This window comes from Miniopterus schreibersii (assembly GCF_964146895.1).
Source record: "Miniopterus schreibersii genome assembly, chromosome: 6".
Lineage (NCBI taxonomy): Eukaryota > Metazoa > Chordata > Mammalia > Chiroptera > Miniopteridae > Miniopterus > Miniopterus schreibersii.
In genome coordinates this window covers 15,489,760-15,516,864 of record NC_138107.1, presented here as the reverse complement: position 1 = coordinate 15,516,864, position 27,105 = coordinate 15,489,760, and the positions used below count along the sequence as shown (strand labels likewise).

Sequence of the window (27,105 nt, the reverse complement as noted above, 5' to 3'; positions counted from 1 at the left end):
AAGAGGCCTTTCAGAGAATGGCACCTCAAAAACTTATTTCCCCTGTTGCAACAATGACATTTGTCATCTAAGCACTTATGGGGAGTTGATGATAGTGGTGGTTCAATGGACCACTGCCCCCATCATTCATATCTTCATGGGGTTTCTTCCCTTTGAATCTAGGCTGCACTTGTATCTTGCTTTAACCAGCATATAAAGCTCTATGATAGTTCTGAGCCTATAAAGGCTTAGGAAGGCCTGAAATCTCCCACTTATGTACCTTAGGGAGCCCTGAGCTACCACGTGGGAAGTCAGATGCTGCTGGAGATACCTCATGGAGAGACTTGAAGAGGCCATGTGGAGAGGGAACGGCTCTGGGACTACATGGAAAGAGAAAAAGGCCCCGCTGTCCATCATTCCAGCCAAGCCTAGGCTTGCAGTCACCCCACCAAGGCATAAGGCGTATGAATGAGGCCATCGTGAACGTCCCAGCATCAGCCACCATCTTACTGCAGCCACATGAAAGAAGACCCCAAGTGAAACTGCAGAACACCCACCCAGATGAACCCCAGTCAACCCGCAGAATCGTGGGACCTAATAGACTGGCTGTTCTTTTAAGCCGCGATGTCTTGGGATGGTTTGTTATCTAGCAACAGATAACCAAAAAAGCAGCGAGAACTGAAAGGACTCCGATCACGTACGGAGGCTTACTTTTTCCATCCTCTGCACAGCCAACCACACCTTTACCATCAGTCCTTTTTCCTAAACATCGAGTAGGACATTGCTAACCAAGTTTTCACCTTCTTGTAGAAATTCTTTAAATTGGACTGCATTTGGAACCAAGCGCATCCACGGAACAAAGGATCGTAATAGAAACTGATGTTTAAAAGAGTTAGGTATCCAAGTGCATTACTGTTGCTGCTGCTGCTGCCCTGACTTCTCCGCCTGGCGAACATACGGCAGTTGCTCCTCAGAGCTAACTTGCCAACAGAAGGTCAAAACACCCTGCCTAAACACAAGACTTACAAATTTGGGATCTTAAGTATGATGTCATGTCTTAAAATGATAAGCTGGCAAAGAAAATAAATGGCATTTTGTAAAGATGTGCACCGTTTTCATGTTTATGCTACTTAAGATGAAGGTTCTAATAAGTCATCGGCTATGTTCCTTTAAAGGGAAGTTTTATAACTGAGATGAATCACAACTGCAAAAGATCAAAGTGAAAAAACATCAATGATGCCATGGGGTACTTTTTAATCTTGTAATGAGTGATGATCATGTGCTCTTATGAAGTTAGTCCAACTGCCAACGCCAGATGTGTATATTAAGAAAAGAAGTTGTTTGTGATGTGACAGCACCAGTTCAGCTGCCAGAGACAGAAAACACAGAAGGAATAAAGCCGTTCTGATTTTTGAGTGAAAAGCAAGTTTTGGCAGATGTGTTGATAAGCAGGGCCTCCGAGGGGGCACTAGGGCCACAGCATCCTCTCTTGGACCTTTCTTTGCTGCAAACAAAGTGTGTTTATCATCAGTTCTGCACAGTGCCTCAGAGGGGGCACGAGGGCCATAGCATCCTCTCTTGGACTTTTTCTTGTTGCAAACAAAGTGTGTTTATTATCAGTGCTGCACAGCTGTCTCCTGCAGACAGCATGAATACCTGCTCAGGACACAACTTATAACACTTATTAGTGTCATCTACTAATGAGCAGAAATTAGTAAGGCCATCTGCAAGGAAAAAATAATTCACTCGAGAACAGAATCTAGATGCTATCTATTTCCTGGAAGCACACTATACGCAAAACTTACAACAAACTTCTGACACGGAAGGAAATTGCTGTAATAAAGCTAACACTTAATGAGCACCTACTACAGGACGGTCACTGCGCTATGCATTTTACAGACATTACACATCATTTAACATCTTTGCAACAACTGAAGAAGACGACACTATGATTATTCTCATTTGAACAAATGAGCAAACTGAGGCACAGAGAAGTTGAGTAACTCGCCTACTGCCATACACCTAGTACGTGGAACTGGAATTTCAATCAGGACAGATGGACACCAAAGCCATCACCCTTAATCACTATGCTATGCTGAAAAAAGACCCAGACATTAACCCAGAACTTGTTCTTGTTCGAATGGCTCATCTACCAGAAGTAGTCTTTTCAGTATACACTCTGAGCTTCAGAGGGAGGAGTGAAATTCCTTACTAGGAATCAGCAGTTCAGGATCCTCAACTTCAAACCATTATAGTACTAAACAGGTGTACACCATTTCTATGACAACCACTACTTAAAGAATTATAACTTTGTGGGAGAGGAGCCTAAAACAATTGCATTAATTATCTTTTTTTTTTTTTTTCTCCCCTCAGGAAAGCCTTTTTTTACAGCCCTTCCTGCTAACAGTTGAAAATAAGCCTTTTTGAAATCTAGAGCAGCAATTTTCAACCTTTTTCATCTCATGGCACATAAACTAATTACTAGAATTCTGCGGCACACCGAAAAAATATACTGTATTTTTGCCGATCTGACCAAAAACTAGGTATAAATTTTGACTCATTCACACCGGACAGCTATTGCTGTGTTGTCTGTTGTCATTCTTTCTTTGACAATCTAAGGGAAAAGAGGTCAGTGGCCCTGACTGAAGAGTCAGGTAATGCATGTTTTAAAAATTCTTGGGGCATGCCGGTGGAAAATTGCTGATCTAGAGCAAGAGTTAGCAAATGACAACTTGTGTGCCAAATCTGCCCCACCACCTGGTTTTGTAAATAAAGTTTAATTGAAACACAGCCACAAGTATTTGTTTATGTATTGGCTAAGGCTGCCTTCCTGCTGCAATGGCAGAGGTGAGTATTTGAGGCAGAGGTCGTATGGCCACAGAGCTGAAATCATTCACTATCTGGTACTTCACAGGAAAAGTTTGCCAAACCACGCCCTGGAGGATTTATCAGTTAACATTATACATACACACCAATCAATCAAAATTCTACTATACTCACACAGTTGAAAAAAAATTGAAAATCCTGGGCATTTTCCACACCTGAAAGTCTCAAAATTAAAGGACAATATTCAGAAGCATGCAATCCTACAAACACAGATGGCCCAGAGCAGGGCAGAGCAGTACCCCGGATGGCCAAGAGCAGGGCAGCAGGAAATAATCTGACACAGAGGGTCCAGGTCGTAGGGTTAAGATGTTACTGATACCAGACCCATCATATCCAGACACTTAGTCACCTCATGATGTCAGAGAAATGACATTACATTTTCACAGATATTTTTGGTTCTTGAGAAATGCCGCTCGGGCTAATCTAGGGCAGTGGTCTGCCACTGGAGATCTGTATCTGCTTCCCCCTCACACCCTCACACCCTCAGCACCCTCACTAGCACCCACAGCTTGAACTCAGGTGACACATGCACCATCTACCCCTGTTACCCCCAACCCTCACTGCTTTCAGAGCACTTCTTTGCCTTTACAGGCAGTGAGCCTATCAACTAATTAATTCTGCCAACACCCTCTTTGGAACAAAGTAATGTTATCCTCTCTTGAAAGAGAAGTGACTTTACCAAAGCTACCTTTTGTCACATCTTTCAGAATGGGGCAGTACCCACCCTTCCCTGTTTCCTGTCCCAATCATCAGCTTTTAAGCATCAACTCTTGAGTGTATGAACACACAGACATGCACGCACACACACAGACATAACTACACACATATAGACATACACAGACACACACACTCACAGACACACACACACATATACAGACATACACACATACAGACAGACATACACACAATAATGGTTTTTCCAAGAACTGAGAAAAGCAGCTGAGATCGGCAGGAAACATCTTTAAAAGATAAGTATTAGTAGGGCTAAATGTTAAAAGACTACTATCCTGCTTTATGCAGGAACTCACAGGCTAATTAGATAAAATGTTAGAAGATGTCTTCCATCACAAGGCATCATCCCCGATTTATGGCAGTCCAGAAAAGTTAGGCAAAGCCCAAAACGAGGCAAGATAGCCCCGCTCTGTTCTGTTCACCTGCACTGCATAACCGCTGGCCCCTATGAATGGAGAACTGGTGCAACCGGAGACACGCACATGGCTATCGCCTAATAGGACATTCTCAAATTGAACACACAGGGCCAGCACTGACCCAACATTGTGAACCTGGAAGAACGCCATACACATGAAAGGAGAAAAGAAAAACCTCAAAGACTGGCTTCTGAGGCAGGAAGCCTCCCTAGTTTAGGCAAGCAGTCAGCCTTTGTGAAAAGAGACAGCCGCAAGAGGAACGGAAGGCACCGTATGTCCCCACTGCTAAGAGACATGTCACTTGGGCAGAGGCAAAACTTTACCAGCCCTTTTTTCTCAGGGGGAGAAAAGATATGCCATTCTCACTGTCTAGGCAGGTGTGTCTTTATATAACAAGTATTTCAAACCAAATTAAACTCTAAACACAATGGCTGGGTCGCTAATGTATTCACTCATCAAAGACAGAGTTCTATACGATGTTTCCACTGGCACAGAATTTTTAATGTTGTATATGTCAAATAATCTTTAATCTCTAAATACATCTAAATATTGCCATGCCAAGTCTGTACAAATCAGTCTGGGAGAGGGGGAACCAAACCTGTTTCGATTTATATTTAGGAGGAAAGTGTATATTAAAGTGTTTATTAGCCCAAACGGATTATGTGCACTTCCTTAAACTGATACTGGTTGTTTAAACCTTCTGGATGTCCAGACAGACAAATAAACCAAGGCGGATTTAAACTTGGTTTGACTTTATGTGTTAAAAGAAACTATCTATAACAATTACTAGAACATGACCAAACAACAGTGTTGTAACAATCAAGCAAGTTATCGTTTGCAAATAAATTCTTTGTAATTAAGCAGTGTGCTCTTTATAAAGGGAATTGAGTGGGCGAGGTAAAAAGTTAAAACACATTCTTAGACCATGGGAAACATACGCAAATGCTTTTTGACTAAGCTCGAGAGTTTTCGGTTTATTGTTTTCTTCCTTAGCTCTGGTGGGTCTGTTCTGCCCCGTCTATTGTGTACAGTGGATGAGCAGAATTTCTTAGAAAATATTTACAGTGAGTGAATAATTATTCACTCATTTCCCAAAGTTATGTAGGCCTTAGCAATTTTGTGGCAAAGGTTAAAAGTGTAATTTCATTTTCTACTAACTGTCCCTCCCTAAAAATATATTCAAATAGCAAACTTTGCAAAGAAACTATTTACACGAAAGTAGCACTAACTTATCTGGGATAAATTCCTCATAGGGTCTCTGCAAATTCTATTACCATTTCCAATAGGAAGGCAAGTACTTACTTCTGGGTTCCCGGGGTCCATCCACTGTAACTTTAATAGCTCTGTGATAGGTGGCTACTTGGGGAGGATTTGTGAAGACAGTTATGGTCAAGGTGAAACTCTTGCCTGCAGATGTAAAAGAGGAAAATCCATAGTGAATATAAAAAGATAGTATGGATGACAATGTAACAGCACAGATGGCCAAACTTCATGTAAGCATCTCTGAGGGAGTAATGAAACAAAGAGTCCAGATGCCTTATTCTAAATTAGAATCCCTCTGATGGCCACTACAGGAAGTTACTAAGCTCATTGAGTGTTAAGATCAGCATCTTCACTCAGTACTACACAGGGCGGCTCCAATTAAAACACACACACACACACACACACACACACACACACACACCCCAAAAAAAGTCCTGCTCAGTAGCAATAGTTGTAATGAAAACAAAAACCCTGGTCCACTTGAGGAGGGTTCTCTTCCTTTCAGTTTTCTCCAACATCAGGAACACATCCAAGCACAGACAATTTTAGAAGTCTTTATTTAGGATTAGGTCACGACCCCATGAGAGAACAATAGTAAATCACTGTTGATTATGTTATTTACTTCACATGGCCTTAGCATTTCATTTGCTTAACTGCGCTACAATAAGAAGATGAAAGAGGAAGGTTCTTATGGGAATCATTTTAACAGGAGCCAGTGTCTCCTGTCCTGGCCTTAATGTGCCTGTGGTATGATGATTTCATCATTACTGGAACAAAGATTTTCTCCTCCCTGCCCACCCCTCCCCTGACATACATCCTTGCTGTTAAATCTTGAAATAACTCCCTGACAGTGACTTATTTTTGCTAAATGTACAGGACATCTCCCAAAATAAATATGAAATTTTGCTTTTAGCAGAGGGTGTACTTGATGGAAATATTACATCTGATGTTTCTAATTAATGAGCTAAAAGTGATGAATGGAGGGGGGAAAGACAGGGAAAAGTTTGGTAGCAGATTAGGATTTCTTTCTTTCTCCAGAAGATACCAGACTCTGTTACACAGACTCACTGACAGTTGTAATCAGTTAGATTTGCAACGGTTAGTCATGTCAGATAGTCAAAACTGCAAACTGTTACAAGACAGGAAAAGGTGGGCGTGAAACAGTGACTCAATAAAACATTCAGCAATCTCGGGCCAGAGTGTTCATTTAGCCTGCTCCTGTAAGAGACCTTTAAAAACCTCATTTTGTTTTGCTTTGTTTTTTGGTCAGAGACTGTTTTTCTCTTTACTGAAAGCTAAGGGTATTAAATCAAAACACAAATCTTAAACAATATGTATCAATGCAAAGTTTAATGCAATCTTTTCAAAGCTTAATATGGAACAGGTTATATACAAGGCTTAATGTAGAACAGGTCTCTGACTGTCAAGTCTAGTGAATGGGTTTTCTTTTCAACCCAAACCATGTAAGTTCCTAAAATATGTTTAAGACACACATCATTTGTTACTCAGTATATATAGTTTTAAGTCTCTTTTCTGTGCCCAAGAGAAGAAGAGAAAAAAAAAAAAAGGAAAGAAAACACAGGAATGCAAGGAAGGGGAAGATGAATATTGGTTAGAAACCTATTAAGTAATAGCCACTTCATACAAATGACCTCATTTGATCCTATATAGTTTGGTTTATCACCTCCATTTCACATAAGAAACAACTAAAGCCCAGAGAAGCTTAGTAATTTACCCACACAGCTAATAAGTGGGGGGGAAATCAGGATCTGAACCCAGTTCTTCCAGACCCTAAAATGAATACTCCTCTTTTTAACACTGCCAGAGAACATTTAAAAAAATTAATAGGCAATTTATTTCTACATGTGCACCAATATGCTCTATAAGACCAAGAGATAGTAAATATAAATCTACTAACACAGTATCTTGGCCAGGATGATGAAAGCATCTATTCTTAAAGTGTCATTAATATATCATAGTTCATCATTATATACTGGATGTTACATGGATGTAAGTGGTTTAATTATCTCATTAGAGAACAGGGTTTATTGTATACATTAAAACTAACCAGAAGAGTATGGCAGCCAGGAGTCTAAACTAGTTACAGAAAACTTAAAGTACACAGAAATTGAGATTAGAAAGTTAAATAGGAAGCCACTGGATCCAGGTCAGGACCTCAAAACAATAGAAAGATCTGTCTGGAGAAGAGAACAGGCTGAATCCCTAGGCTGAAAGTTAATTTACATGAAACCATGAAAGGATAGCATTCTGGGTTGGATCAATGGTCATGAGCCAGAACTGCACTTCTAACAGTTTCCTGGAGGGCAGCGCTTGGAAGGCAATTGTCATCCATGGATACTCTCAATATATCAAGGATGTATATATCCCAATCGTCTTTAATGTCTGTAAATAACCTGTTAGAGCTACTGTCCATGAATTTATCTAAACTGGTTCTGAGAATATTTTTATTTGAGGCTTTTGCAACTTACATAAGGTGTTAAAAGTCATTGATGCTTATCCCAAATTCAGAGAAACACCTCATGTAGGGACAAAAGCCAAATATAGACTTCACCCTGTAAGCATAAAGTGTTCAAAGTGGAACCAGTTTTCTATAAAGACTTCTTTGAAAAAGAAATGGAATTTTGGGGAGGAAATGAGTATTTAATTGTAACTACAGTCTTCTAAAGTCAAATCCTAAGGATCAAGATGTACTTTAACAACTAAAACAAAAATCAAGGAGGCTCTTTCCACTTATTGCCCCTTGAGAAGGAGCATGAATGTAATGTTCTAGAAACTTCCAGAAACTACCACCCAATTAGGTAATTGGTTCTTCACCTTATAAATAATAAGACATTTCCTAAGTCAAATGTTTATGTGAGTATTTATTATTTCCTTAAAGTAAAAGAATCCCACAAAACACCTTTTTCCAAATCCCATTTTTTTATCACTTTCCATAAATGATAAAAATGCAGGCTCCTACTTTAAAATGCAGGCTCTTACTGTATCATTCATATATATTTTTTCTAAGATAAACACAGGAACTGCCATTAAAAGACAATCCCAACCTAACCTGAGGGGCTGGCAGGAACAGTCAGGAGGGCTAGGACTATAAGCTGGGATTGCAGCCTAAATTAACAAAGTCCCAGGCTCTGTATACCGTAGGTGCTTAAAAATGCTTGTACATTAAAAGCAGCATGCCTGATGTCAAAAGTGAGGAAGCACACCAAGAAAACTTAAGGACCAAAGTTATTTTAATTCTTCTGTTTAAAATATAAAGGCTAAAAAAAGGAAAAGCCAAAACAGAAAAGCCACTCCTAACTTCATACAAGTTTCACCGATGCTCTACTTTTACTCCAAGGCACTTCCAGAAGCTGTGGTCATTAGATAACCCATAAAGCCAAAGTAAGTAGTGAGACGGCTCCTGATAAATCCAAAACTGTTTTCCAATTTCTGAGAGTTTTTATTTCTACCAATGAAAAGAAAAACTGTAATAATTTGCAGAACGTGGTGTTATTTTTTAAATGCTACTGAAAATAGAAAATTTTAAATAGCTGGGGGAAAATTCAGTGGTAGCAGCATGATTCAGACTTAATAACTTAAGAGAAATGTAGAAGTGTGAAAATCAAAGAGGAAGCTAGAAAAAGTCTGTTAGAAAGCAGGTCAGGTACACAGGCAGGTTAAAGGGCTTCCTGCCACTGAAAAACTGACCCATTTTTTTTTCAAAGAGTGGTATCTCTTATCTATGTACTCTGTCCTTCTGTACTCTTTATTTCAGCTTGATATTACTGTTTCCTTTCATATAATGTTCATGTAGTGATATAAAATCTATTATTAGTGATAAATCAATTTTTCTTTCTCTCTCCACCCGCTCCCCCCCACCCCCCATCTAAGTCTTGAAGACAAGTCTGGACCAATTTCTCCATCCTGCCTCTGGCAGCAGACTGTAGCATTTCAGATCCTCCACCAAGTCCCGGCTGCTTCAAAGGAAAAATCCTACTTTCTTCAGTTAAGATCATAAGAAATATAGGGGGAGGGGGTCAGCTCTGTTTGGACATAATTACACTTCATCAAAAGAAGCTTTCTTCATCTTCCATGCGTGAAAAGTCTGCAAGCAGTTAAGTCTGTCTTTTTTTTTTTTTTAAATATAAAAATTGCTATTTGGGAAACCAGCCAAAACTCAGAAAGCCAATATAGTAAAACAGTGCACACCCTTTGTTTCTCTTTGAAGTTTCTTAAATAAATATGTTGAGGGTTTACAAAGTACACTATCACTTTGCCATAGTTTCTACTCAAATTGATCAGAGAAAAGTTATGCAGCATCTACATAATACAAAAGCAAGATAAATGAAAACACTAGCTTGAATCTGTAAATTAAAATAAAGTATAGCACCCAATCTTTTAAATACTAAAATTCATTACTCTGGTTAAAAACAAAGTAATATTACATAAGAAGAAAGATGTAATTCAGAGTGTACAGGTAAATCATCATGCTCAAATTTTTCTTTGATTCTTACTAGAAAAAAGAAGCTTTAATTGTGCTGTGGACCTGGACCAATAACTTAGAAAAAAAGAAGAATGAATAAAAACGCATACACACTTAACACCTAATCAGTCAATAGTAAGAGAGGATGTGTCTTTTTTTTTTAATGAAAGTAAACTAAGCCTGATGCAGAGATAACCCCTTTAGTTTTGATTCTACCATAGGCCATGAGCCTCATTTTATTTCAAACAACCCTTCAGTGACAGTATCTCATTAGCATGCATCATTTTATTTTAAGTTAAAAACTACAACTTCTTGGCCCTGTTCCTAGAAAGTAAACTAAAACTACTCATCGGAAACAGCCTTGCTTGAATTTCCCTTATCAAGTTTTTACAATGGTAATAATTTGACATCTGATCCAAACTAAAGAGCAATTACTGAACATGGTTTAAAAATTGATGCTTCTCATTTCCTAATTCAAACCTGGGTTGGAATAATTCCATAGGTCTTTATAATTTATTTCACCTCAGTCCTAAAGTGGTCTATTTTCTCTCTTACTATTGAAATATTTAAAATGGAAATATTAGATTCAATAAATAAATAAATGAACATAATACTTCTAGTGAAAGACTATTAAAAGTCTCTCTTTAGGGTAAGTAAATAAAAATTGGTTTCCTTAGAGACTTTTTTAAAAACATTAAGTCCATTTATAAAATAGCTATAAAAACCCTAAAAGGGATTATTTTCTACTTTATGATCATTTTTAAGGATTCCTAATATTTGAATATGGATTCAGATGGCGTAAACCCTTAAATAATGTGGAAATATTTCAAGTCCTGATCATTCATCTGTCTAGGCAACTATATAGTCACTCTAACACAAGTAACACATTATTCACTTATTCAAATGAAAAGCCTTTTGTAAAATAAAAAAAAAACCACTATGATTTTTAAATCGAGTTTTATTATAAGAATAAATTAACTCATATAAAGGTAACATATGTGATAAGTGAAGTGCATTATACCAGCTGTCCTTGCTACCACTTAGAGCAAAACTGATATTATTAGGAAATTGATCCAATGCATTCCTTTTTCTTTCCCCTTTCCCACTCAATTTACTCAGTTATTTGGCTCCTCATAACTCATAACTTGAATCTCCAACTGTTCTTCTCTCCACCATATATGTTCACACCCAATGAAATTAGGAACAAGTTCTCTGAAAACACTGTTTGAATATTCAATATCATAAAACAAATGAAAAAGGCCTGAGTAGTCAGAAAAACACTCAACTTCATCTGGACATATTTAAATAAAACCTTCAGTAATTCTGTTCAGTAGAAGAGGGTGCTGATTTGTATACAGACCAGCCTGCATGTCATCAGAAGATCCTAATGTGTTTATTCCACTACCAATATTAAAAATCAGAGACCTACCTCGTCCACTCCGGCCCACAAATCTCAGATCGTTGAACCTTGCTACTTGGTTTTTCATAACAGCAGAGGCATTTCGGAGCTCAGCAGAATAATTTTCATCGTTACCCGCCATGACAGTAACCACAGTCCCATCTGGTACCTCTCCGAGGGCTACCACCTATATAAAACAGGAAACACAGCAGCAATAATGGCACATCAGAAAAGCTTAAAAACTGAGAATATTTTCTCATGGTGAATGTGTCTTATCAGGACTTAGTGCTCTAGTCCAGTAATAGCAGACAGGAATGAAGCATCTGCATATGGGTTAGGGTGCCACTTCAAAAAGACCAATGTTTCAGGGTCCACCCATTTCAAAGGCAGGGAAAAGTTTCCTTCATTTGTTGTTGCATTCTTCACCGAATATATGTACATTTTTATTAAATCCCCATGTTAGGTTGTCCGTAGGAATTACGCCACAGAAGGAAGGCCGATGCCCCATCTGCAGATTGCGTCGTGCATATTAAGGCACTGTCTGCAGCCCAGAGCGCCAGAGATGTCGTCTCATCCCCAATCACAGGCTAAAAAGGAAAGTCTAGTGAGTTCTATGGGAGAAGACGTTTAGGTGAAACCTTGGAGCTCCTGACTCTATGGAGGTCTAAACATGGTGTGGTATCCAGGACTATATTTCATATCCTTACTCTGGGTTAGGTATTCAGCTTTTAACCAAAGAGTGCAAATAATTACTAAATGTCCACTCTTCAGTAGGGTTCTGTGGGATATACACAGCCATCAAGAAGCTTAAAGTCTAGGTGCAGGCTGAAGACATATAACGGGGCTGGTAATGATGACTGACAAATGAGTGGTATGTACAGAAAATACACCCTTAGTCAAACTTCTATTTCATCTTTGTCCCATCTGCCATCTTTCAATGACGTATTTGCCTGCTTAACCTTCAACAGTTAACCTTTGGCAGATTAACTCAGTCAGGTAAGGACGCAGAATAATCAGTCTCTGGGGCTAATAAACATTTTCACTGCTCTTAGAATAGGGAGCACACTCTTAACCAGGGTCAGCTAACTTGGGAATGGGTGCCTCTGACTAACGTGGAGCCTGGTAAGGAAATGCTGGTGCAGAGCCTTTGTTGTCACATAGAAAACACAGTATTCTTAATCCACTACCAAGACCCTGACCCTTGCTAATGCCTTTCTCTCAACTTCCAGGATCCTGTATTCAGATTATTTCCATCTCTTCCTCATTCAGCTTCCAGATGCCCTTGTGGTGACTAAGCAATGACTCCATTACTCTCTGACATTAGCATCCATATGTGCTTGCCTGTCTGGCAAATATCCCACTCCTCTTTCGCCTGCTCTTGGAGCTACTCCCTCCTTTGTCAAGATTTCTGTAAGGCAAACCTAAGCATTTAATTCCATGCTCCCTATACAACTTGTACATGCTCTCATCAAAGCAGATTTCTCAGATAAAACAGACACTGTAACAATACTTTGGGGCTTAATTTCCCCCACTCATGAACCCTAGCCCAACACTCCTCCACTATACCCTCTTCTCCAGCCAGGAAAAAGAACTAGTCAATACTTTTATCACCCATACTTTTCTCTTAGTCTGTTTTTCAATTCCATTCCTTCTTTAGCACTTTGTTATTCAGTTTAAAATCCTAAAGCTTCCCTTAAATTACAGAACCCACTTCCACAGCATTCCACTGTACTCACATGATCCTCATTTCAATGTGCATATATTAATAATACATGAGTAATAAAAGGAGTAGATATACTCCTTTTGATATAATACCCCAAAGCTGTGAGACTCACTCTTAGGAGTCCAGATTATATTAGATTGGAAACTATAAGAGGAAAGGGCCTTCATCTGTCTTGTTCAGCACTATACGCCCAACTCCCAAAACTGCCTGGCACATAGGAAGTGTTTGATAAGTATATTTAAAATAAACAAATGATAAGAGCTCCAAAAAAAGCATCATGTCCACAGCCAATAGTCCATGAGGCTACCAGTTAAAACCCTAAGAGAAAGAACAAGTCTGAGTCAGCATACCTCGCTAGCAGCAATATGCCCTTGCTCCAAACTAGTTTTCTGACAACTTTTTCCATCCCAGAGGAGTGGGAATAATGCCAAATGTCCTTTACGCATAGTATATGGTTACTCTGTTCAATCTAAGAAGACTCCCAGGTCCAGGGTAAATGCCTTGAGAACATGAATTCCTCCCTGCATACTTGATCTAGTGCCTCAGGTGGCTACCGACTACATAGGTAATGCTGTACTACTGATTGGGGCAATGTGCTTTTCAATTTTTCAAATTCACAATGCCAAAAATGTGAACATTTGAAAATACTAAAATAATTTACTATGATTGCCAGGATTCATCTGAATGTTTGACATTTTTTACACTCAGCATATTGTGTTTTAAACACCTGCTGTGTGGCATTCTATGTCAAAGTAAATATGGAACCAGTAAGCATATTAATGAAGGCAGAAAAGTTGTACTGTTTAGAAGAAAACGAATGCACCAAAACTCAAGAGGGCCCACTTTTTTCCCACCTCTGCTATGATCTCATACAAGTAACTTCACCTCCAGGAACCACAGTTTTCCAATATAAATTGGAAATGATATTTTTAAAGTCTGTAAAATATAGAAGATAATATATAAGTATAGAGTGTAATCATAATGATGTACTTTTTGTAAGATGAGGAGGCTCACTTCTGTTCCAAGTCTGCTGTGTGGTAAACATAGGCTCCTACTTATGAGCATCCTTAAAGGGTTCAATTGAATACGTAATTCTTCACTTCATGTCCTGAGATGTTTTTTGTTGCTGTTGAAAGATAAAGGATAACTGCTGATGGGTTTCACTCCAGTCTGGCTAAATTTCAGAAAAAAAGTAAAGAAATCTGCCCCAATATGAAGATTTTCAAGAGCTCTGGGACATTATTATTTTACTACATATTTTTAACATAATGGGTTTTTTTTAGTTAGAAGAAAAGGAAAATTGATTCAATATGGGAAAATATGAAAGAAAAGATCCCTAAGAGTGAAATACATAAATCCATTTGACTTTGCTTAAGCAGCATAATAATGACCATATTAAATACTGGTATGTCTTACGTATTACATTTAATAAGAAAACAAATAGGTAATCACAAATTGGGAGTCTTCTATGAGGCTTAGAACTTGGCCTAAAAAAATTTAAAAAGCTAACTAAAACAATATAGTGACAACTTTTCCTGTTATGGCTAACTCTATTTTAATGGTTAAATATAATGGGGGGGTTTCCTGGTATATACTCTACCAAATCACATCGCCTAATGTTTTTCTGAGGGAAAAAGGGAGGAAGGTGTACTGTATTTGACTTTATATCAATCAGATGCATAATTATATGTTTCAGAATCCTTTTAAAAAGTAGATCTCTGAAGCTAAAAAGTTTCCCTTGGAGATTCTCAACTGTGTTTATCTAAAAGAAAACCAAAAGAATCGAGAAATTTTTGCACATTTCATCTGTACCAAACCCCAGCAATGGAAAACATTTTAAGGGGCAGAGAGAGGGAGCAGTCAAAAATCGCTCTTTGACTAGTTAGAAGCAAGCACACATTAAAATGTGTTTCCGTACTACCCAATACAGAAGTTCTGTTCTGCAAAAAATAATTTGTGATGAAACCTTAACAACTACATTTGTAGGTGTTTTTAAAACATAAAATCTACAATTTCACCAAACTTCATGAGAAAGAGAGAAGTAATTTTATGTCTTAACATTTCAGAATTGAGAAAGAAGTTCCTTTATTTAGCGCACCTCACTATAACTAGCATTTAAATCACATGATACGCAGCTCGTACAAAATAAAGGATATTTAACTCTAGAAACGCCACTGAAATTTTGTATGAGAGTCCTTATGACTAAATCTGTAAATTACTCTGAAAGAGAAGCAACAGAGAATTAACTCAGACCCTTAAAATTGTTTTGTGGTCTTATTATATGGAAATAAAAATTGCCCATTACATTTCCACGAACAGAAGTGTAGTCTTAACTAATCAATTACTCTTACAGACCAATATCATTTGACATGTTGTACTTGCAGCAAAATTGAAATATAATTATTTTTCAAGATAGAATCTCATCAAATCTTTCTTCAGAATAAAAAGAGAGGTAAGAAAGTAATTGCAATAAGAAAAAATTTTAATCCTAGGGTAATTATTTAAAGATAACTTTAAATAAACTATCAAAAACTTTCACAAATATTACAGTTAATTTTTCAAGTTTAATCTAGAATTTAAGAACACCAGACTGAATTGTAGAGAAAAAAGTAAATACACTATAAAGTATCATTTCATAATTTTAAAAATATATGTCAAAGAGAAATTTGATTAAAATTATTTCAATTTAAGCCAGGAATTTATGTGCAATGTTTCAAGCTGGTTTAGGTCATCTAACAATGGATATTCTGAAATTTTTGTGAAAGGATACAAACAGCAATGACAAAGGAAAAACATAATGAAAGTTACCTTATCAAGTCTGTTTTCAAATGTAAGTTTTCTAAAAATTTTTTAAATATCTGTTTTCCATCTAAAAGTTTTCATTTCGATTACCTTACCAATAAGTTTTACATATTCAACCCTAACATTTTTAACTTTAAATAATGTTATTGTATTTAAAGACATAACACAAAAATGTGTCTGTCTTCACACAACTTGAAATCTATTGTGATTTACATAATTTTGCATAACAATTCATGGTGGGCTTAATAAAGTTTTAACAGGTTTAATAATCTATTTTTCTTTGTTTAGGTATAAATACATTAAAAAAGACACAAACATAAAATATGATCATTAATTATGTAAAGGAAAATACAACTCACTAGTGTCAAATACTTATTAGTTGCATACTTGTTTCTGAAAACAGGCCAATGATGTCGAAAAAAATATTTTCAGATAGAAATTGCTCCATCATTTTGAAACCTTACTCATGACAAATACTGAAAGCTATCATTAAACATATAGAATTAACTATGAGTAATAGATCATATATCTAAAAATGTGTTTTCTTTAACACTGCCAGAAAAACATATGATACTGGTAAATATATACTCCAGTGTTCTCTAACTTGAAACAGTGCAACAGCCTTGCACTTAATTTTAGTTTTAAAATATACATCTGGACTTAAAATTTCTGCATAGTGTTTCAGCTTGAAGCTATTTAAAGCAACTGAGTTATGAACCCTGAACACCAGGCTACATGGTGAAAATGCTGACAGACCCCCTCACTATAAGGGCGCTACTGGATGCAGGGCTGACATACTCTCTCACTGCTTCTATATGATCATTAACTAATGAGATTAATTTGCAAATTGCTTTTTTGTCACTAGAATTTCAAGGACAGAAAGGCCTGGGATCCTCTAATAGTATGCCTTAACTATTTTAAGCTTTCAGTGAGATACACCTGAAAGAAATGTTAAAAATATTTATTGCCATTTCCTTGACACCTGGGAGGACTGAACATTTCACAACTGCAGAACTTTGTTAAAAATACAGTGCTAATAAACAACTTGACATATTTTAAAGCATACTCGTTGTTTCTGCATTTTTACGAGTTGAGTATGAACGAATTAAGTATTCTTGTATAATCCCCAAACAAGATCAGATGAACAATACTAACACATTACTTAGGACTTAATACAATATGCAGTCGATATCATTTTGAAGCACTATTTTAAATTAACATATCAAAACACAGTCCATTGAATTCATTTCTAATTCCCTACAGCGGTGAGCTCAGTGTCATAGACATAAAATACAGGCTCAATAAATACTGTATTGATTTGAAGAGCAGATTTCTCAACGGTTCCGTTCTCTGTTTTTTTAAAATGTGTTTACCTGTCTGTTATCTATCCAGTAACACTATAATGTACTTTGTATATGGCTCTAATTATTATAGCCAAATTGTTCTCACCACTTTTAAAACTGAGACTTCTTCATATTATTTCTTCATTGCAGATGTATTTGATTTTGTTGCAAGTGTAGAAAGCCCACTGCTCTCAGGCCCTTATCGCAAAAGCAAGGTAAAGAGAGTCTGCTGTTACTAACATTCAGATGAACACAAAAATTGTTGTCTGTATCTGGATGTTCCAAATATCTACACATCCTTTTCAGCAAAGATGAAACTTTTTATATTAAGTGGATCTCAGCTATCACCTGCTATTTGAATTTTGTTCAATATAGGTATGGGGCTAGGAAAACATTGAGAGTTCACTTTTTAGGTTAACTTAACCTCTTTTTAATGAATATGAAATAAGTATGTACTTTAGTATGGCTATGTTATCTATGGCTTTGTTTGCTGGTTACAAGTACAATCACTCTAATTAACAGGTATGACTAATAGCGAAGAAAGCAATCTCTTTTCAAAATAATTTTTAAAGGGTGGTGGTGCAAAACCCTAAGGACAACCAAAATCTGAGACAAGGTCAAACTAAATTGCATTCTATCTGTATGCCAAAAATATCCTTTCTATCTAAAATACTAATGTACAAAATCAATTCAGCACCATAAATGTGAAGCAATAGTTCAAAACAGTTATACCTTAACATGTTTAGCAGAACAAACAGTATACAGATCATCAAACACCTAAATGATATCTTAAAAAATGTAGGCACTTACTCTTAAATTTTCACATATCCTGACTTGTGGCATTATATAAACAAAATATCTACTTATCTATGTTTGCTGTTTTCATCCAGGTTTTTTGTTTGTGTTTGGGATTTTTGTGGGGAGGGGGTGGAAATACAGGCTAATTAGAAAATTCTGGGCCCCTTGGACTGTGAACATTGTAGACGATATCTCCTAGTCAGAAATTTTAATTTCTACAATATTCTGTGCTTTCCATGTTTCAAGAAGAAAACCACCTACAAAATGAGTGGTTTATAAAAGGAGAAATGGGACGGTTTAAAAAAAAATGCATTTTCTTGAGCCAAATGCAAAATGAAACTTGCCCCAGAATGCTCCATCCCCGTTTCCATAACAATTCATTCTGATTTCTGTTCTGATTCAAGACCTGGGGAGATAACCAGCTGTAACTGACCTGGACTCCCCTTTCCCTCCACCCCACCCGCACGAGGAATCTGCATTAGCGCCGGCGGGGGCGGGGGCAGGGTAAGGAACCCCCGGGGACCGCCGGGCCCGGGGGAGTTTGGCCCCAGGGTCCGCAGCGCAGAACCCGGCATGAACCTCCTCTGGCCCCGCAGCCGTGGCCTTGCGACCCTCGTCTCCACGGACCCCAGCGCCCAGGGGTCCCAGGCTAGACGGCCGGAAGCGGCCCTCCGAGGCTCGTCTCCCGCCTGGCTCCACCGCCCCCTCCATCCCCGCGTCTAGTCCCGCGAGTGAGGACAGCCCGGCAACCGCGTCCCTTTAACCCGCCCGGGCCGGGGGCTCCGCGTCTCCCCCTGGCGAGGGCTGCCGCGACGGCCCGGTCGCGTTACTGACACCCACCGGGCCACTGCCAGAGGCAGGGACCCCACGCCCTCAACCTGCCGGGGACACTGGCTGCGGACACCCGCCCGCAAACTAACGGGCCGGGCGGCGGCGGAGGCCGCGGAGGGCGCTCCGAACCCCGGGCGCGCTCCCTCCGCACCCAGGCCACCCGCCCGTGCCCCCCGCGACCTGACAGAAACGGGGGGGGACCTTTGGGATCGCAGTCCTTTGGAAGTAATAATAAGACAAACGCGCAAAATTTCACCTCAGATTTCAAGGCGGGCGAACCGCAGGCATTTCGCAGGTTTCCCTCGTCCCGCCAGCTGGGCGAGGCGGGGAGCTCGGGCCCCGCGGGCAGAGGCGGCCCGAGCCCCCGCCCCCTCCGCGGGCCCGCGCCTCCCGCACTCGAGGGTCCAGCGCCCGCGATTCCCTGGCTCCCCCGCCTCGGGGCGCGCGGCGACCCCGGCGGCCCCGCCTTCCTCCCGGTAACGGGAACTGGCGCGAGCCTGCGAGCCGAGCGAATACCCTCGTCCCGTCCCCCCTCGCGTGCGCCCGGAGTTCGGAGGTTTGCCTGCGACCCTCTCGGGCACGGGTGATGCGGCCCACGCGCCGCAGCCGGCGCCCCGCCCCGGGCGCGAACTCCCGGCGCCGTCACCCCAGGAACGCCGCTCCCCGCGCCCGGGATGGGCCGGGGCCGCTCAGGCTCAGCGGGTCAGAGCCGGGGCGCCGAGGCCGGCCGAGGGGCGATCGGCGGGCGCGAGGAATCCCGGGGAGGAGCAGCGCCCGCAGCCCGCGCTGCGGGGCCGGCCGGGATGCCCCGGGGGGAGGACGCGGGAGTCCCGGGGGGAAATGCTGGGGCTCCTCGCCCCTAGGGAATGGGGGCGGGGTGGCGACGCAAAGAGTGGGCACCTGGAGGCTCTTGGGGGAGGGGAGACGGCTCAGAGGAGTGGGTTAGAACTTTGACCCGGAGACTTGAGGGGTGATGAACCGCGGGGACAAGGACTGAGGCGGTGGTTGCGGGCACAGGTGGGAGAGGGGAGGATCTGCGCGGGGTCACTAAGCCCAAGCCCGCCGGGAGATCCAGGGGCAGAGGGCCACCCGAGGGTCCCCCAGGTGAGAGCCTCCAAAGTAGGCGGTTTGGGACGCCGTCGGGGCCCGGGCCCCCGCGGTCCAGGAGGCGCCGGCGGGCAGGTCCCGCGGCGCTCGGCCGCGGGCGGGGAGGGGGAGGGTGGCGGCCGCAGCGTCTTACCTTGAAGGCCACGGGCAGGGTCTTGTTGCAGCGCCAGTGCGAGGGCAGCACGGAGCACAGGAAGTTGGGGCTGTCGGTGCGGACGAGCTCGGCCGGGTGGTCAGCTATGATCTCCACCATGGTGCGGTTGTCGTGCGGCGGCCGCAACCGGGGCACCGCGGCCGCTGCTGCCGCCGCCGCCGCCGCCGCTGCCGCCGCCGCCTCCTGCTGCTGCTGTTGCTGCTGCTGCTGTTGCTGCTGTTGCTGCTGCTGTTGCTGCTGCGCAGCCACCACCGGGCTCACGTCGCTCATCTTGCCGGGCTGCAGGCTGCTGGAGGGGGGGCTGAAGCGCCGGCTGGTGCTCGGATCTACGGGAATACGCATCACAACAGCCACAAGTTAGCGAAGTGGCCGGGGGAGGGGGAGGAGGGTGGAAATGAGGGGCGAGGAGGAGGAAATTGGGGGGGGTGGAGGCGAGACGGGGGAAAGGGGATGGAGGTGATGGTGCTGAGGAGGTGAGAAATCAAGTCCGATGAAGCCGACTGCCGGGCGAAGTCTGACGGGGGCCGGCGGTGGCGTTGCGGTGCAGTCGGGTTGGCGGGTGGGAAGACCCGGGAGGCGCAGATCTTTGCCGGAGACTTTGGAACACCCGGGGTGGCAGCTGCGACCGGGTGCGGGGATGTGTTCGGCCCGGCGAGGCGGGGGGGAGGGGGACTTCAGTTTGCAGTTTAGAGTGGGGTCCCTTGGGGCACCGCGTCCTGGGTGCGCTGGCGCCCCCTCCCAGTTTGAGTCCGGCGGTGGAGCCGAATGGGTTCAGCCCAGCCCCGGGGCCGACATAGTCGTGCGCTGCCCGCCGAGCCGCGCCGTGCCGCACCGCGCGCAGCTACCCAGCGGCAGGAGTCGCCGCCGCCGCCGCCGCCCGCCCGCCGGCCCGGCTGCTGCTGCTGCTGCCGCCGCCTCCTCCGCGCGGCCGCCGCTCCCCCCGCGCCGGCTGCGCGCTCAGATTCCTCCTGCGCCGCCTGCCAGCCGGGCTCCCGGGCTCCGCTCCTTCCTTTCCCTTCTCTTCTCGCCTTCTCACCGCCACCTCCTTGCATCCACTGCTGCTATTTGCAAAGCTCCCCTGACCCTCGCGCTTCGAGGTGCCGGGAGGTAAGTCTCGGGCAGCGGATCTCGGGGCAACGGATCTTGAGCATTCGAATCGCAGCCGCTGCCGCCGCCCGCCGGCCGCGAGAAGGAGCCCCCAGAGCGCCGAGCGCAGCTTCCGAAGCTGAGAGGCGGCCCGGGTTTAGGGGGATCTCGCCTGCTCGCGTCCTCTGGCTTCTCCCCGCCTCCCCCTAGGGCAAGGAACCCCCTCTCGGTCCGAAGAGCTTGCAGCTGAGACGCCAGAGAGCCGCGGGCAGATCTGACTGTCGGTATTTTTCGTTGTAACTTCAGGAGAGGAGGAAGGAAAATTCTTGAGCGTCTGTGCTGACTTCTCAGCACTCGTCACCCTTCCCCCACCCCACCCCCACTTCTGCCGGAGCGGCTCCCGGGGGGGGAAAAGATCCTGCAGGGTTTGGGTGTTTTTTTGTCTAAGTGACACGAAAAATGGGGAGGGGGGCACGAGTCAAAATAATTTTTAGAAACTCAAGTGGGTGGGTGGAGTTTTTTTCTTTCTAGAGAACAAGGATGAGTTTTTTTAAGGACTAGAAAACTGTCATCTTGGTGATTAAAATAAGTTGCAAAAACCCTTGCTGGGGAGAAACTCCAGCAGTTTTCCATCAATTTCAATCTTTTAATAAGTCTGTTCTGCGTCTAAAATTAAGTCTAATGCCTTAACTTTCTTTCCCACCATTCCCAGGGAAAAAAAAGTTAAAAATACAAAATAAAATATTCAGAATGCTTCGATGGCTATTTATTTATGTATTTATTTCCCAATGTGGGTTTAAAAAGCGACTTTGGATCCCCCAAAAAGTTGTGGTCCAGAGGATGAAGGAGCGCGGGGGAAAAGCGGCAGTTTTACCTAAAATGTGGTTTTTGGAGGCTGGGATTTCTAATGATTAGGTTTTTGTGGTTTATATAGACACGACTCTGGCTGAGGCAATCATTACGCTGATGAGAGTCAGAAGCACGTGGGTGTCTCCGACCAGCCTCAAACTCTGAGCCTTCAAAACAAATAAAACAATGTGTGGCGCCCGCAAACGCCGGGAAATCCGCTTGAGGCTATTGCGCCTCTAAGAAGGGGGCGCCAGGCCCGTTCCCCTCCACGCTGTGTACTGTTACGTTCCTCGCTTACTGTCAAATTCCTTTAAGCCTTCCAACGCTTGAAAACGTGTTTGCAAAAAGAATCATCAGTCATCAAAGTTTCAAAGGTTCCTAATAGGGTAGCTGACACAGTCATAAGTGATTTTATAAATAAATAAAAAATTAGAATGCCTCCACTTGCGAGTATTAAGGTAGCAAGCCAGTTGATAGATGCATCCCCCATCTTACTGAAAACAATTGACGGACCCATTAATTGGTGTTTTTATTGCTCAGCGCAAAAGCCTCTTCACCCCGGTAAGGGACCTGCCACGACCCTCCCTCCCGGCTGTTAAAGCTCAAAGCCCGGCGTCCACTCGCTCGGCGGGCGCTGGGATCTGCGCCCTTGAAGGGGCCTGGAAGACCTTCGAAGGCATGAGGGGCACGCAAGAGGGGACCTGGTGCCTGTCACAGATTCTGGAGCCCATTTCAACAGCAAGAGGGGTGTCACTGAGTGACCTGGAGACCAGGATTGCCCTCTATAAACAGATGCGCCGGCGACAGAGGGGCTTTGGACCGCGAGAGGGGTGGGAGGGAGGCGGGTGGCTAGGCGTGCACCCCCGCAGGGGTAAGGATGGGGTTCGGGGGACACCGCTCTGTCCTTCCTCTTTGGGGATTTAATTTTACATTCCCTTTCTCCATTTACAACACGCCTCCCTCGTCCGTCTTTCCCTTTCCCACTTTTTTTCTCCACGTTCCCACCTCTCCCCCAAGTACCCCCCACAGACGGGGTACCCTCCTCGCCTCTTCCCTCCAGCTCCTGGGCCCTCCCAGGGCCAGTCACCCTCGCTGACTTCCAGAAGCATCCCGCACCACCCACTGTGACACCCGCCGGGGACTAGTGGCCTCCTGGCCCGGCGGCCGCAGGGGTGCGAGAGCCCACGGATCCGCGCGAACTCGGTGCGCAGCGAGGAGCTCGGCTGTCTGCTGCGCGCGCGATTTTTAATTATCTTTTCGGTCACAGGGGAGAGCTCTAACCCCGGGCACCGCTGCCGCCTGGCTCGCGGGGCGGGCGCTCCCAGCCGGCGGCCCGCGGGGGGGGGGGCAGGCTTGCCCCTCCGCGGTCACGCGGGCCACACTGCCCCCGCGGCCCTCCTACCCCCACTCGCAGGAACGCGGACACTCTCGATCATCCACACGCTGACACTCTTAAATACACACACGCGACTCACACACATGGATTTCTTTTTTTCCCCCCCTTTTAGCCCGGCGCTTTATTTGGGGCACGCCATGCCACTAACCAAAATCTCTGATTTGTTCTGTATTGTTTTTAAAGGTGTGGCGGCTGCGAAGAGGGGAGGTGGCAGGAAGTGGATTATTTCTGTGATCAAAGGAGGTAGAAATTCAGTGACTACCACAGTAGGTGACATGCCACCCTATCTGGGCTTGTCCTTATCAACCCAGGAAATCCACAGAACAGGGAACACCCAAAAACTTTGAAAGACGCTCAAGAATGGTCAAGATTTCAATGATGGGCAACCAGATGAGATTTTTTTTTTTTCGAGTGAGATATTCTAGGGCACTTTGAATTTCAGTCATCGTCTTAGGGGCTTTACCTCTTTCCTTCTCAATAGCTGTTTTGTCCTTTCTTTGTTTTATTTGGTGGATAGCAAAACATGTAGGCCTCAGTGGTTGAGTACCTTGGATTTTAAGGGCAATTTAATCAATGGTGAATTATTTATTTTAATTAATAATATCTGGTAATTCAGCTTTAAAGCCCTCCTTGGGCTTCCTCCCTCTACTTCACATTTCAGTGGGACTAACATAAGCAGCTCTTGGAAGTTAGTAGTCTTGGATCCCTTAAAATATCCTACAGTTATTTATAATGTGGAAATGAAATTTTCCACTGAATACCCCAACAGCATTTCAGGTATCTGGCAGAGCAGATTTTCAGTCCCCTTTCAAAATAGCCTCTTGCTGAACGTTCACACTTTCAACAGGAACTGACTGAGCCTGCAACTGATGATGTCTTGGCTCAGAGCATTATACTTAAGGGGAGAAAACATTTTTACAGACCCCTAAACCAAACCTCTCCTGGTAGCAGTAGGCACATAGGAAAACCTAGAAATTTTACATCTGTGTATTTTGTACTGTAATTTGCATGATCTCACTCAGATTTAGATTTTTTTTTTTTTCGCCCCGAAGTATTTGGAACAAATCAACCACTAGATTCCCCTTCAGAAATACTTATCTTCTCTGTTGCATGTTATGGTATAAAAAAGAACATATATTTTTTTCTGAAAATGTGGCTACTCTAGAAGACACAAGCGTAATTTTCCCCTTTGTGTCCTTTAACACTTAATATAACTGTTTAGTAACAACATCTGGTAAATGAGATGTGGAATGAACAGCTATTTATCTAGTTAAAGCACTGAATCCCTAAACTGGGAGCAAAACCCATGCTTCTTTCAGGTTTCATCTTCTAACCCCTATACATTATTTTATATATACGTTTTCTTGATAAAAAGTGAAAAGTTGCCCTGGCCCATGTGGCTCAGTGGTTGGAGCATTAGTCCATGCACAGGTCGAGGGTTAGACTCCTGGTCAGGGCACATACCCAGGTTTCTGGTTCCATCCCGGTCAGGGTGTTTCTGGGAGGCAACCAATGGATGTTTCTCACACATCAACACATTGATGTCTCTGTCTCTCTCTCTTTCTGTCCTTCTTCATCTCCCTCTCCCTCTTCCTTCCTCTCTCTAGAATCAATGAAAAAAAACATATCCTTGGGTAAGGATTAAAAAAAAAAGAAAAAGTCACTGTAAAATCTTAAAATCATTTTCAATGGACTGGCTAAATTCAGATAACCTTTTCATATATGCAATGGAAAACCATGGACATATTGAGGACCCCTAAAGCTTTTAGGTGTAATATGGGAAAACTTTATAAACAGAACCATCTTTAGAGAGTTTTCCTTTGGACAGTGATTGAGTTAAGGATAGCCCTTGAAGAAACAGTACTGTCAACAGATTAGGAGTTGTCATACTACATTACAGCCCATGTGGCAAAATCTGGCCTGATGTCTATTTTTGTATGACCCACTAATTAGGAATGGTTTTCGTATTTTTAAATACTTGGGAAATATTAAAAGAATAATAATATTCATGACACCCAAAAATGATATACAATTCAAATTTCAGTGTCCACAAATAACATTTTATTGGAACACAGCTATATTCATGTGTTTCTGTGTTATCTGTAGCTGCCTTCACCTAACAGAACACAGTTGTATAGCTGTGACAGAGATTGTATGGCCTGTAAAGCCTAAAATATTTGATATCTGGTTTTTTATAGAAAAAGTTAGCCGAGCCCTGCCCTCAAGTCAAAGGGATGCAGACCCTGGCAGAATGGGACAGCAGAAAGGAGTAAATGTTAAAAGGAAATACTGGGATGGGGTGTGTATGAGATCCAGATTAGTTCTTAAAAAGTGAAAAATGCATCACTTAATTTATTCTTTTCTGTATAAAATATTAACCATTTAGACTAATATTTTTCCCTTAATAATTTTGGATGTGCCAAAAGAGACAGAAAAGAATGAGGGGTCGGTGCTTTTTCATGAGCCCCTTAAGGACCGCTGCCTTATATGTCTCTATGTGTGAGCATCTTCATTGACCTTTGTAGTGGGAGCACATTAACTGCACAAATGAGAAAAGACTACAAAAACTTCCATGTAGTCCGAACATGAAAAAAACAGGTAAGGTTTTCCATAGGTTTATTTCATCTGTTTTACAGATGATTACACAAGAAACATAAACGAGCTTACCAAGAATTTTCTGGTATACAATATTTTCACAAGTCTTATATATACTTTTAAGACAGCTTAATAAGTTAAGTGATCCCAAAGCTTTCTGACATGTTTCCCATTTAAATTTTTTGTGCAGTTAAATACTGTCTGATTTGTTTTAAGCTCAGTAAACTTTTCCCTTTATCAATGGACCTATAATAATTTGCGTGGCTGTAACAAGAGATGAAATGTTTGTATTGGAGGGCTTAGTGTTGTAAACCTTTCCTTGTTGTTATAGTTAGCATTCCCATGGGCCATTTTCAGGCATTTATAAGAGAGCACGGCATTGTCATAAAGAGGCTGACATTCGACATGTGACCTTTCAGAACCATGTTTATGGAGCACCTGTCAAATTGGTCTTCAGGAATGGTGCTGACTAAAATGACATATGTTGTGTTTGACTAACAGTCCAACTTACTAAATGACATTCTATTTACCTGAAGAGACCAATGTAATTTCTTAACAGGGTCTAATTTACTACCCAGGAGTCAGAGAAATAAAACTAATTTTCCCCAAAGCAGCCCATTGGTATTTTGGTGTTGGCAATTGTCCTATGGTGGTAGCCATGATCTTTGAGAAGTAGTGGAATATGAAATGTAGAAGTTAACATATTTTGATGAAACATTTAAAAACATCCTAAAATTATAGGTTTCCTGCAATAACCTAACCATTCTTTATGACTGTTCTTGCATTCAAGGCACCAAGGAAGGTGCTATCCAATTTCAATCCCACCGCTGAGAACTCTAAAGCTTCACTTTAGACTTTGGGATGATGGCCTGAACCATCCATTCCCAGTCCACACCGTGCTATCAGGGTGAGAAATGTAAAGCATAATACTCTTAGCCCATCTAACAAAGTACAAAAATCATTATTTTCATTTGAAGAAATTTGAATTACAAACTAGAAAAGTAGGAAAAATAGGAGAGAAAAAATAAAACACCAAGAATTCATCTAGGTCCCATTGATTACAATCCTAGGGGATGTATTTCCAGGGAACCATCCTAAGTGTTTCCCTCCTTTGCATGTCATACTCAGAAACTCTCCCTCCAGGGGTTTTCCCCTGGTGCTTTCCTGAACTAAGCTTTTCTCAGGGAAAGCACTTGCTTTTTCCCGGTGTTGCCAGGATCAAGCTCTATAAGCAATGATTCTTTTCTTTGACTTCAAATGAAT

The 27,105-nt window shown here is 42.4% G+C and overlaps 1 protein-coding gene across 9 annotated transcripts in view; it reads right to left on the bottom strand.

Annotated features, from left to right (window-relative positions):
• The window catches only part of RUNX2 (RUNX family transcription factor 2), a 306,549-nt gene that overhangs the window by 202,180 nt on the left and 77,264 nt on the right, over positions 1 to 27,105 (bottom strand). For 6 of the 9 annotated variants that reach the window (XM_081140283.1, XM_081140284.1, XM_081140287.1 and 3 more), the window contains exons 3-5: positions 19,896 to 20,242; positions 11,189 to 11,345; positions 5,316 to 5,420 (exon numbers count right to left, since the gene is read on the bottom strand). In XM_081140283.1, the coding sequence (XP_080996409.1) occupies positions 5,316 to 5,420; positions 11,189 to 11,345; positions 19,896 to 20,242 (609 nt within the window). Of the gene's footprint in view, positions 1 to 5,315; positions 5,421 to 11,188; positions 11,346 to 19,895; positions 21,870 to 27,105 lie in introns of those variants that run through there. The other 3 variants (XM_081140290.1, XM_081140289.1, XM_081140291.1) reach the window with 3 other exon arrangements.